Here is a 13574-nt window from a genome sequence, read left to right on the forward strand (position 1 = left end):
TTAAAAAAAGAAAATGTTAGTTTTATTATCAGCAGTATAGTGTCTGTGTTTACTTGTCTGTATGCAGATGTGTATCTTTACCTACATGTTGTTTTCTATAATATAAAATAAAGAGTCCTGCTCTATGTCCCATATCCTGATATTGATATGAGGAATTTAATATTGACTTTCAGCTGGTTTCTTAAAGCTATCAAACGTAAAGTGATCCTCTCTTCCGACCGTGAGGAAAAGTTGTCTGCTGCCACTCTAACCCCAGCAGCTCAACCTTCTCAACCCACAGCAGCACTTCAGCGGTGTGATAATCCTGTAAATGTTGCTGAAACAGATACACAGCCACAGTTTGCTATAATCCAAAGCGGCTCTGGTTGCTTTGCTCACCGATGCATGCTCTCAACTTTTTTACTGGAACTGGTTGCTATTTCTGTAAGTGTGCTTTCACTTCTGTTTATAAAGACAAAGGTTTACAGTGTTTCAGCAGACACTGGGCTATACAATTGCTATGTTGTTTTTGTTATTAATGGAGTATGGCACCAATTTATCTTTGTACAGTTCATGTCAGTTTATTAAAATATGCCGTGACTGGCCGTGCAACTGATCTCAGACATCAACTTGTGACTTATGTATGGTATGCATTGATATTGATTACAGGCACTTGCTTCTGTCTGCCCTAAAATAGATAGTTATGACTTTGCAAAGGGACCCCTGGGGATAGAGGCTGAGGGAGTCCAGGCCGACCCATTGATTAGGTATAAAGGTGACCGGGGTGTACTATTGATTGTAACTGGTGGAACACGTACACCATTGCATAAAGTGGACTGAGCTTTTAGTGCAACAATGTGGCGAGAGCGAGAGAGGAGTGAGCAAAGACTAACACATTTCTCATAAGCCTATTTGCAGAGTGAAGATAGTAGGACAATGGGAAAACCACAACAGCTGATAAAGTTCCAAAACGTCATGTTTCCCTGAGCTTCAGCTGCACTGCCTGTACAACTGATACTTGGCTTAGCCATGGAAAGGGTTCAGAGAGGGAGATTTGGGGCCAGCTGAGATGCCAGCCTGTCTCCATGCTCAGCTGTGGAGATGGAAGATAAAGTCAGATACTTGTCTGATGATTAGCCAGCTCCGGGTATTAAGTGGCAAAACAAGAGGACTTGCACAATCAGAGGTTAGCGACTCAAATATAGATTTATTCATCTGTTCTCTTTTTTCCCCATTTGACTCTCTGCAAAACAAAGCCAACCTATTAAAGCAAGTATCGAGTGGGGAAGAAAGGGTTTTAACAGAAATATTGACATCAAAGCTGCTGAGTTTTTCCTGCTGAGTCGTGTGGTTTTAATCGGGGTCTGTTTCTTCTCTTGGTATCTATACGGTGAGTGACTGAGCAGAGGACAGGTGCAGCGCCATGAATGCATAACAAAAGGTGGATCGCACACACACTGTGAACAACGACCTCTGACAAACTAGGATATGTTGGTGAGATATTGGCAGTGAAATTATTAATGATGACATCATGTCCCGCCTCTGTGACACACATCAAAAGCTAACTCAGCCTTCAGGTTTTACACATAAATAAATGAACTCTGACTGTGAGGATTATGACTTATACATTATGAACTGCAAGTACGGGCATATACCATTGAAGCTTGACCCTGTTGGGACCTGGTGGTATGGGCTGGGTTTGGATAAAATTATTTTAATTATATATGGTCATGGGTCAGGTTCGGTCATGTTGGTTAGGTTATCGACTTGATCGTCAAAAGTGTTGGGCTTGGGTCGAGTTCCGACACAAAAAACTGAATGTCTTGGTTTGGGTCAGGCTTGGTTAGTTTTTTCACAAGCTCAAGTCAGGTTTGACAGAAAATCGTGGCCTGAGCCGCACTCTTGTCCTGGTCCTTGCTGTACCAATCGTCACAGTACTTTTTTAACTTCATCACTTACAAAACTGAATAGCGTTAGTTTATATGGACAAATTTCCTGTAAATAGTGACACCCACCGCAGTTCAAGACCCTAAAGTCAACCAGCGTTGCAACATGGCAGAGTTGAGAAGGGTTCAGGTATGCAGATGGAGCAGAGACGACCAATCATGCTCGCTTTCATTTCATTGGGAAACGGAGCAATTTTCTTCTCCAATCTATATCTACGACAATAGACACTTTGAACAAATTGGGAAAAGAGGATCATCATGATCAATGACTTCCCAATTTACAAGTCAACAGCACTTAAAGAAGAAAAACAGTGCAGGAAATGAACATCTTGCTGATTTGCCAATAAAGTGGAGAAAATAACCGTCCAATCAGAGCAATTTATATGAGGTACTCGATGCTTAACATGCCTGCGAGCTTCAGGCTCATGAGCGCCAAGAGAGCGCCCACTACTCTAAATCTTTAAGTTCCTTTAATCACAACCTATAAATGACATTCTGCAGGTGTGTGCATGTGTGCTATTAAGACCTGGCTGCAGCCCAAAGGGAACTCTTTGCATTTTCCACGAGACTGTATTTATGTGTCAGGCGACCTCTTGACTCTTTCTGTTTCATATATAAACAAATAGTGGCCATCAGAGACTTGCAAGGCACCACCATGAGATGCCGTGTGGTGCCCCGCGGCCCCGTGCTCCATTCGATAAGACAGCGTGAAGCAGAAATCAATATGGATTAAAACTCTGTAAGGAGCGATGCTTACCACATACAGAATAAAAACATTGCATCTGTTATGCTGGATTGCCTATTATTCCTCCTTCTAAAGTTGAAATGTGAAATGACAAATAAAGAGCAGGAGATAAAAACCAGCTCTAAACGGAGGGCCATAATGACACAGTCAAAAATGGCCTCATGGGGCATATCCATCAAGGTGCTTAGAGTGCTGCATGGTAGGAGGCCGGAATCAGCACCTCTTTCCACCTGCCACACCTAGACCAATAGTCACACATGAGCACACACAGTCACACACACACACACACACACACGAGCAGTGACAAGCCTGGTGTAAGGCCTCAACCCCATGGCAGTGGTGGGCTTCCCACAGTGCTCTGCAGGCCACCAGAGATTATCTCAGCACTTGCAGACAGCCACAGAATGTTAATCCTCGGCCATCTCTTCTACTGTACTGTTAAATCTGGATCTTCCTCTCTCATCCGTCACTTTCCACCCTCGTCCTGCAATCCACTGAAATACCCCCAGCCCCAACATTCCCGGCTTTGTCCCCATTCTATCTGTTTTTTAACTCCATCCTCTCCTCCCTAAAATCCCCTGATCCCTGGTTCCTACTCGAAAGCGACAATGCCTCAGCCCCGTTTCCCTCTTATCCTTTCTCTCCACTCCCCGGCCCAGCCCTTGCTATCATCCCCGCATTGATCTTCTCGTTCCCAAGAAAACAAAGCACCAATCAGCCTGTCATAATCACTCTGCTGGAGGAGGAAGCGCTGAACACCAAGCACAGCTGCTACATGTTGATGTAGAGACTAACAGGGCCACAAAGGGTATCCAAAGTTTTTTTTTTTTTTTGATGAACATGTGCTGGATGTGGTCTATTTTTAAAATCTATTAAAAAAAGGGAGTATGAAGGTTTATTAACTGCACTGTTGATTCCATTCTGCTAATGATGACGCCGATTCTCATTTCTTTTTTATTTGTATACTGGAACAATAAAGTGACAGCTGCTGGAACAGCTCCTTCTAAAAATTACACAAAAACAACCTCTGAATGATATCTGGTCTCCCGCAGCTTCCCTTCCCCATTCACTCTGATTCACTCTCATAAAAATCGCCCTCTACTTCTCACCACAGCTCGTTCTCTTTTTACTACTTGTCCCACAGGGTTTTTCTTCGGGACACTATGGCTGCTAACTTCCATAAAATAAATGCAGTGTGTGATCTGTCAGCAGTCTCCAGACTGTTACCCCCGCCATATTGTGCTTTGTTTTCATGCTAAATACTTGACGTTCCTCACATACCTCAGCATCTTCCCCACAACGGGCAATCTGATCCTATAAAAATCCCTTTACCATGATGCATTAAGGCCTTACACTAAGCACTTAAGCTTTCCCCTTAAATTTTCTCTCAAATAGCTCAAAATTTAAATCGCGGTAGAACAATTTTCTGCAAAGTTTTATTTCACAATCCGGTATCTGCGTGTCTGAGGAGATCATTGTGTGGAAAATTGGGTGAAATGTTCAAAGGCAACGTGCCATCATTTATCAGTTTGAAACTTTTCAGACTAAACATTTAGAGTTTGTTATGATGGACACGCCACAGGCTCTGCAAGGATGAAAAGGTTAACGTGCATTAATTAATATGAATTTAATTGGCTCGCATTAAAATGCTCAGCACTCGTCTTTTATACACTATTAAACACGTGATTTAAATCCCACACTGCACAAGGATGGCAGTAAAAAAAATAACCAAACAGCATTATAAAACTAGGGCCTTCCAGACAATGTAAGATCAATAGGGCTGTCCATTACAACAGAAGGTTCCCTTTATCATGCATAAAATACCCGTGAAATATCATATTTTTCATTGTGGTGGGTAGCAAACATCAGCACTGGAAAAATACCCACACACTGCTGTTATTTCACAGGATGAATTTGTTTTTCATTTCATATTGTGAACATGTCTGACAACACTTCAACTAGTGTGGGACTGTATTCACCAGTTCTGTAGCATGTTTTGTGTATTTCTGGTCCTTGATTCTTCTCTTGCAGCGCTCTCTTTATGTATTATGAAACTATTCAACAAACAGAGTAGTTACATGATACAGCGATGTCTGAGAGCAGAATAAAGCATCACAAATACACTACAGATGTTGTTTTTGCTGAATACTCTGTTGCAGTTTCTGATGTGTTTATTGTTGTTGCTCTTTATTTCAGTCTGACAAGCTGCTGTTTGGTAATTTTCCAATAAAAAAGATCTTAAGACTGTGTTAATTTCCCTGCATCTTTTCTTGTATCAATGGGCAATGGATACCACGGTGAAACAAGACGAGCTGTCCACATTGAGGCTCTGTGATGATGTGCTGCACCGATGAAATGCAAACACCAGCATGCTAACGTTACTAGTTTAATGAGTTAGGATGCTAACATGTGTGAACTTGTCCATAATGAGTTAAACAAACAAGCTGCCTAATCTCAACATTATGCTTCAGCTTGTACAGGCCAATAAGAAACACACATGTTAGAAGAGGTGGAGGGGCTTCACTCTTTTCATGGTGAACCCAGTTTTTAAACCAGGTTTAGTTGATGTAACAGTAACTGACCGTGTTTTGTACTTTTACTGTTTTATCAAACACTGACACCATTATGTGTCTCTGACACCTCAGATGATGGATGAGGGAGCAGCCACATGTCCTCTGCATTCACTGGTGGGTTGTTTATCATTGTCTGGACGTGTGGCATGGATCCATGTATCTGACCTGGTTGGTAGCTCTGAAATCGTCATTATAATAATCTGTATTTTGCTTAATGTGTTTTTTGTCATTTTGAAAGATATTGCATTAGTTTTAGACACGTACCAGCATCAGAAATGCCTATGAAAGTGCCGGAAATGGGCTGGATTGGACGTCTGCGAGTGTGTACCAATCTGATACCACATCATATATTGCAAAAATAAACAGCAATTTTATTTCCCCAGAAATCTTTTTTTTTTGCCGCTTTCAAACCACAATTGTGTTTTACCAGAGCTGTGAAGAAGTGATTTCCAGTAGTGTATATTGTGTATTTTATTTTTTAGATTTATTTGTTCTTTTTCAGTTACAACTGTCAAACTAGATAGTAAAAGTAGTTTTATTGCATTCATTCTCTGTATGTGTTTGTTTTTCATAGGGTTTAACCTGAGATAGGCCATTCAGCAATAATATTAAACATCACTTCCATGCAGAGTAAGTAGCAAACAGCTGCTAAAATACATCATTAAAGTTTTTTTATTTTTTTTTTAAATGCACCAGTAACAGAAAGGTACTTGGTATCAGCCAATATGCAAAGTTCAGGTATCAGCATCCGGAGGGGCAAAATTGTAACAGAAGATCTCCAGTAATTTGGTTATATTAAATAAATAATTCAAAAATGTAATTTAATTATACATATCCCTTAATGTTAAGTGCATTTGACAATATTAAAAAATAATATCTCCATCTATGTGCATGATGGACATTACTTTTCACCAGAACAGGGTATTCCTTATTTCAATTTCCATCCATAAGAAATAAATCTCGACAGCCTGTGGCAGCCATGCAGGGCAGCTCTTGATGGAAAGTGAGTGTTTCTGAGGAGCTGGAGACGTTCAACATGTACCAAAATGATATAATGCTTTAATAATTAGAGAAGGGGGAGAAGAATGAGAGATTTTGATTTGTACAGTTGTCAGCCGTTAGCTATTGATAGCCCTGTATCAGTATCAGTGAGGAACCGTCTTTTCAGCTCATTAGATAGTTTCATTGTCTGTGAATCATCTTGAGTAAAATTATTTTTCTGGATCAAGTGAGAGGGAACATACACTGGGCCTCTCACACACATACTGTACATGCTTCTTTCACACACATAGATTTTCACTTTCACATATGTATCTACTTTACACTTATATGTGAGAGTGACAATATATCTCTGTGAAAGGAGAATGTAAGTCTGAGGCCTAGAATATATATTATGTACTGTTCGACCCCTCAAGTGTTATAATGATATCAATTCTTACAGGGAATGTATCAGAATACAATAAAGGTTAAGATGTGACACTTCACAGTTATTGTGTACTGTATATGCCATATGGCAAATAAATATATTTCAGGACTTTCATTTCCAAGTTGTGAATATTTACCCACCTGGAACCGAGGAGACCGTGCACATAAAATTACTGACGTGTCGCCACAGACAGAAAGTAATAAAATAAGGCATTGAGGGAAATTAAAATCAGTAAATATTAGGTGTGATAACTTTGCCTGATATTAGTAGTTTTAACTCAACCAGAAAAGAAAAGTCTGCAGATTCATATTAAACCTCAGAAATGTGCACGTTATTACACCCACTTATCTATTTCACATGCATGTATAGGTCGGAATTACTGAAGCGGTATTCAGGTAACTTTTTTATTTCTGCATTACTTCATTATCTGCTGTATGTATGTGTGAGTTCTCCCACCTTGAATGTGTGTCCCTGTAACTGTGACGTAAGGCTTCTGTCTATCTATTCAAAAGTGTTTCAAGAAGATTAACCTTTGCATGTTTCCAAGCAGACAACCGGTGCTCCATTATCTCCTCAGCGTGCTGCTGCCAGCTGCATGAATGTCGTCCTTTTTTGTTCGCTCAAAGGCCGCAACCTTAAGTTTTAATTCTATCACTTGCATAATATGTACAAAAAAATCCTCTTACTCAAAACATCAGGTGTACAAAAAAGAGCCTTCACCCCCTTAACAAACACAATAGTTTCTTTTCCTTCCGTCACACGCTCACTCCAACCAATCAGATCTTACTAATGAAAACAGGTGAAAGCTCCGCAGCCCAACAACACAAACATTAACACTTATTCACACTCATAGAGACAAACAATGTCCAATCACAAGTAAATACGGCTGACTTTTCAATAATGGAGGAGGGTGGGGGGGGGGAAAGGCGCCCTCTGGGAAATTTTCTCTGATCAAGTGCAAAGAGATTAACCAGTTGGACGTGTGCTAATGAAAAGGAGATCACAATGAAAGGAGCTCGTAAATGTAGATGAGCCATGTGAAAAAGAACAATGGCCTTGCCATGTATCAGATGAAACACAAGAGTAATGTACAGCAAGCGGATATTTTTACTGGCCCCTTTTTTCTCCCGGACGCTAAATCAACTTTTATCATCAGGCCTGCACAAGATAAATTGTTTCTCGTAGAGATGTGAATATCGCAACAATTACAGTGTTATGTACAATCATACTTAAAAAAAAAAAAGAGCCAGCCTTCGAGGGATAATGTTGTCGTCTCTTAGCCGGAGCCCAGTCAGAAGATTATACATTGTGTGCGACAGCCTCTTTCATAAAAACCATCGCCTAATAGACAAAACAGTAAATCACGCACATACAAAAGGGCCCAAAAGCACATCAAACACGATCATGTACAGTACAAGCAAATAGGCCAAACAATGAGGCTACAGTCAGACATGACTTACTGATCACATAGTCTCCAAATGGATCCGCATCCTCCTCATCATCTAGGTAAGCTGGAGGAGAAAGAAATGGAGGAAAGAAAGAAAGAAGCAGGGGAAAAGAAACAAATAAAAAATATAAGATTATGACAAATCAAGATGGGGAGAATGAGTGGGTGTAAAGAAAACACGAAAAACAGGATGGAAAAATGGCGTTGACTGTCGTAACAAAGATATGATAAAAAAAACAAACGGGAATTTGGTCTTCTACCCTCCAATCAAGCACCTTTTTTCCGCCTCATTCTTACTCCCAGTCTTGTACCTCCAGCCTTCATTAGGAGGCAAAGCGCTGACCGTTATGATCACTCATAATTGGCTGGAGAATTCTCAATTTGCTCTCTGTGCTCCTTCTCCCGCTCCCTCCCTTTGTGAGGCAGGTCTGGAGGTGGCATGAGAGGCCATTACGGCTCACTAAATCCCCTATTAGGACGGAAGCACAGTCGTCAGCTAGTTACAAGTCCAATGCCGGTGATATTTCACCGCTCCTGTGACTCTTTTACCTGACAGTAATGCCGTCTGTATGGGTGTGCCCTCGCTGCGAAGGCAACCACTGCGGCCTGCTTACACCGCCGAGCACACACAATAACACGTCTTATGAATGCCGCACGCCCCTCATCTCTCCCTCTCCATTTATTCACCGTTTATGTTTCCCCCTTCTCCTCTTCTCTCTATCACTCCAGACTCCCTCCCTTTAATGTGAGTTAGCATCCATCTACTGAGATCAATATCCCAGAGCTTTTATTAAACACTGCTCCTCTGCATCTGTGTGTGCACGCACTTGCCCGCCCGCCCGCCTGCCTGCGTCTGCGTTAGTGTGTCTTTTTTAGTCTTTGCGGCAATATCAGCTCTGGTCCAACAATGTCTTTATTGAGTCGGAGATGTACAACAAAAGCTGTGAATATTTATTTTTCTTATTCATCACTGTGTGCGTATGTATGACGGCTGCGTTCGCTATTCTGAATACACCAATCTTTATTGATCCCAGCTACAAAGCATTTGTTCAAACCCTGGCCCATACATACAGATACATGCCAGCATGTGTGTAAGTATGTCCTGCACAACTCCACTCATTCTAGCATCGTGCTGCATGGACAAAAAGTCCTTGAACCAGTGGGTGAAGTAAGGAGGCATACATGCACGCTCACACACACACACACACAAACACACACTCGCTCACACACACACAAACACACTCACTCACAGCCGTGTGTGTTTGTGAAAGCGAGCTGTCAGTGCTGCTCTCACACACCATTCATCACAAGCTACTAATTCTGTTAGACCATTGTCGAGCCTTTCGCACCCCACGTTGCTCTCTGAAAACTCAATCAGAAGCTAATGCCCTCAACCCTCCTAACACACATTCCGGCTCTCACTCTAAGTTTCCCACTCACGCACACACTCACAGAGACCCCGAGGGGACGGCACTGGTCTTGGGGGACCCCGCCAGTCCCACTCTATAAGTGTTTGCTGGATTTGATAGACAGGAGCGACGTGGACCGCGTTGCTGATAACGATGGTGAGAAGAGGCATGAAAAAAGAAAGAAAGAAAAAATATATATTGTAATTATATTTTGTGTACTAAAGTATAGATCACTTTTTATTCAGAAACAAAATTATCGTAATTAAACATTATCCCAATCTACCGTGATTACGATACAAATCCTTTCAGAGTCGGACTCTCCAAAGTTTAAAAAAGGCCCAATGTGCTGACGTGAATGTGGTTGATTTGGTTTGAAAGAGGACAGAGTGGGTGCAGGCACTCTGCCACCTGTGCTGGCAGATTTGATTAGTTAATCAGGAATCACTTTGCCCAACGCAGATTTTATAAAGTATAATTATAGCTCCAGCTACCACAAAAAAAAAAACTTCCAACTGCAGATGTTTTAATGAATTTTGCAAAAAAAATCTGCATTGTATAAAAAATACATAAAGTTGAAGCTGCATATATATATATATATATATATACACACATATACATATACATATATATATATATACATATACATATATATATACATATATATATATATATATATATATATATATATATACATATATATATATATTCACAGAGAAAAAGCTTCTAGGAGGATGGGAAAAAAGAAGGACCTGATGTGGGGGAAACCAGGGAGTTGAGCTCGCCCAGACGGTGGCACGGTTAGGCAGAAAGGCCAGACTAAATTTAGCGCCACCTTTTCATTTTCTAATTACGAGATTAATACACCCTGTCACGTACGTCACAATACTACCCTATGATTTATTATCCAGCTGACCAGATGGAGTGATTGAGCCAGAGGGAGGAAGGAGGACAGTGACGGTGTCTGCGAGCAGCTAATCAACGTGGGCCGGGCCTCGACTGCGCAGTGAGCAACCAGCCGCGTGTCAGTGTTTATAAAGTCAGCCGTATGAGTAAAGCCAAGATTTATTGACGGGAAACAATGTTGAAGTTGAATTAGATTCAGCCTGTTTCCTTAACAGACTGCTATTTAATGAGAGGGAAACAAAGCAGCATATGGACCCACACACACGTACACATAACATAAGCACGTGTGGAGCCCCGGACTATGGATTGTGGCCATAAAGTCGGCACTGGGCTTCAGGTTTAGATCAATGTCAAAGCCTGATCTTATTTCATCTAATGCATGTTTTAATCATTCCCCCTCCTGATCAATTCAGGTTGGATGCAACCATCAGCCGCTGCCGTGGGAATTTACGAGCGCTTCTATTCTCTTGCCCGTGTTTCCAGACGGACATTTTACGAGGCAGTGCACAGTGCGACAGTAAATCTCTTCCTTCACTTTGCCAAAATGAAACCCCCCAATGCTGCTCTCTATGCTCATATTTGTATGTCTCACTGTGTTGCTTGTGCAAACGAAACGTGTACTGGCTCTGCCAAGTCAACGTTCTAGTCTCTTTATTTTAATAGTGTCTGGAAGGGCCAATAAAAGCGGAGCGTCTTTATCCAATACTCGACAATAAAGCGCGATGTAGGGAAACTTTGAAACCCCTGAGTTGCATTTAGAAAACTAATTTAACAGGCTTTATATACTTGTTGGTAATTGGAATTTAGCAGTAAATGAAAAAAACAAAACAAAAAAAAACATCAGAGCTTTAATTTAGGAACTGATTCACCAGATGCCAGAGATCTGCAAATGAAACAGTGTACAGGTGAAGCACATTTCTGAATGAGGAAATTGTGAAAACTCAAATAAGGTGCCACTGTAAATACGTTGTTCTACTGAGCTGGGAAAAAAATAGGGTAAAACAGTGATTTGTTAAAAGTTTGACTTTGAAAGTAAAACTATTCATCAATGCATGTGAACATGTGTGAATAGGGATGGACCATGCATCTATTTTGTTGTACATCAGCTTACAGTTAAATCATAGAGTGAGAATGGGGTCAAATTCTCATTAATATACAAATTAATGATTCACTGCAGCTTTTCATTGAAAAGATAAAAATCATACAACAAATGCTTGGTAAGTATTTTGTCATTGGATGACATCTAAACCATCTCCATGACAACTGCATGAACTCATGCACTGATAAAGATGGTGAGATAATTTTTTTAAAAATTATTATTTAGTCAGACAATCATAAAAAAGTTTAATTTCTGAAATCAACCAAAGCGAGGTAAATTAGGTTATTTATATTTTTGATTTATATTTTGGAGATGCACTCTTGTACATTTCACTATATGTAGAAATATTGATATTAGGAAACAAATCTTTAATGCAATGTTTACCTGTGTTTATATTCATATGCACCAGACATGCTTGAACAACATTTTCCTGTCTTTTACACACACACACACGCACGCACACACGCACCCTTGAGCTCTGACCTGATAACACATTTATAAACAGTTCAAACAAAAGGTGCATTCAAAGTTCTCTATACCAATTATGTGAGTTCTGCTTGTTTACATTAGGTGGTATGTACTGCTAATTGTGTTGAGACTAGCGGAGGCACCAGGCAGGGTGAAAGACTTCTATCTATCTGAAGGTTCACACTCTTTAATTTGTTATCGACTCAGGTTTAGTGTTGTTTGTTTTCCACAATCAAACTATTAAAAAAAAGTACATGTATTTTGGCAACCTGGAATGTGGGAAGAGACTTGTCCCAATTTCTAACTGATTTGGGAATTCATTTGTAGTTCATTACTGATCATTACTACTGTTATAAACTAAAGAAATTATGAATTGAAGATGAAATATATGAGGTTATAGTTTTGAATGTGACCATCTGCAGTCAGTTGTCCTTTTGACGTAAAATAAAACCTCATACCTCACACACGCACACAGACACAAATAGTACTCTCCCTGAGGTCTGGGATGTCTGTCACCATTTCCCTGGGCTTTCTATTTTGGTGGTGAATTCTGCAGTAGGGCACTCACGCACATCCATCCACATGTACGCTCCTGCCCTGAAGGGGAACCCTAGACCCTCAAAGTGACACCTGTCAGTCATCGTGGGAAGCCGCGCTGACAGGAGCATAACGAGGGACGGCGAGAGGCGCAGCGTGAGCGAAGAGAAGACAGAGGAAGAGGCTTGGAAGATGAAGAAGAAAGGTGGGAGAGGAGGGAGATGAAGAGGAGGAGGAGAAGCAAGTGGAGGTGAGACTTCTGAAGCTTGTTAGAGACGCAGCGAGATGAGAGCGGTGCAGTGAGCCGTTTGGTGTTTTAGCACGTCACCGTCTTTTTGATTTGTTAGCATGTGTTTATGATGTTGTTTCTCTGTCTGCCTCTGTCAATCTCTATTATTAGAGCCTCAGATCCTCTTCCTGCTGTTTTGACACTCAAGTTGCTGCTGTTTCACACTTACTCACACATGTGCGTGGTTTGGGCTTATGCACGCTCTCACACTCACAGACAAAATAGCATATACGAATACAATGACAGGCTCAGTATAATACACATACACACACACTGCTTGGGGCACACACGTGGGTTATATCTGGTGGGGGTTAAATCTGCCATCAGGTTCTTTGAGGTGTAATACACCTTCAATATGAGATGCAGGAGCGAGGGGTTAGTTTTCCGTCATTCAGAGCAACTAAGTAACGAACAAATTGACTTGACACACACACACACACACACACACACACACACACACACACACACACACACACACACACACACACACACACACACACACACACACACACACACACACACACACACACACACACACACACACACACACACTTCTTTTATCAGGCTGCCGAGGTGCCTCTGATCTCTTCATGCTGGCAGAGACAGAGACGATGAAGCCTGATCTAAATCTCTGGCCTGTGAAACCATGAGACGAGCCTAAAGGTGTGAGCCAGTGGTTCTCCTGAACGCTATAGAGGGCATACTTTTGAAGTCATTTAATTTAATTGACTTTGATTTGACACATGTTCAGCA

The 13574-nt window shown here is 41.1% G+C and overlaps 1 protein-coding gene across 1 annotated transcript in view; it reads right to left on the minus strand.

Moving 5' to 3' along the window:
* tenm2a (teneurin transmembrane protein 2a) overlaps window positions 1-13574 on the minus strand; it is a 211930-nt gene that overhangs the window by 122708 nt on the left and 75648 nt on the right. The window contains 1 exon segment of the mRNA XM_035162067.2: window positions 8130-8180. Coding sequence (XP_035017958.2) covers window positions 8130-8180 — 51 coding nt within the window.

The sequence above is a fragment of the Hippoglossus stenolepis genome, chromosome 7 (assembly GCF_022539355.2).
Source record: "Hippoglossus stenolepis isolate QCI-W04-F060 chromosome 7, HSTE1.2, whole genome shotgun sequence".
In the NCBI taxonomy this organism is placed as follows: Eukaryota; Metazoa; Chordata; class Actinopteri; order Pleuronectiformes; family Pleuronectidae; genus Hippoglossus; species Hippoglossus stenolepis.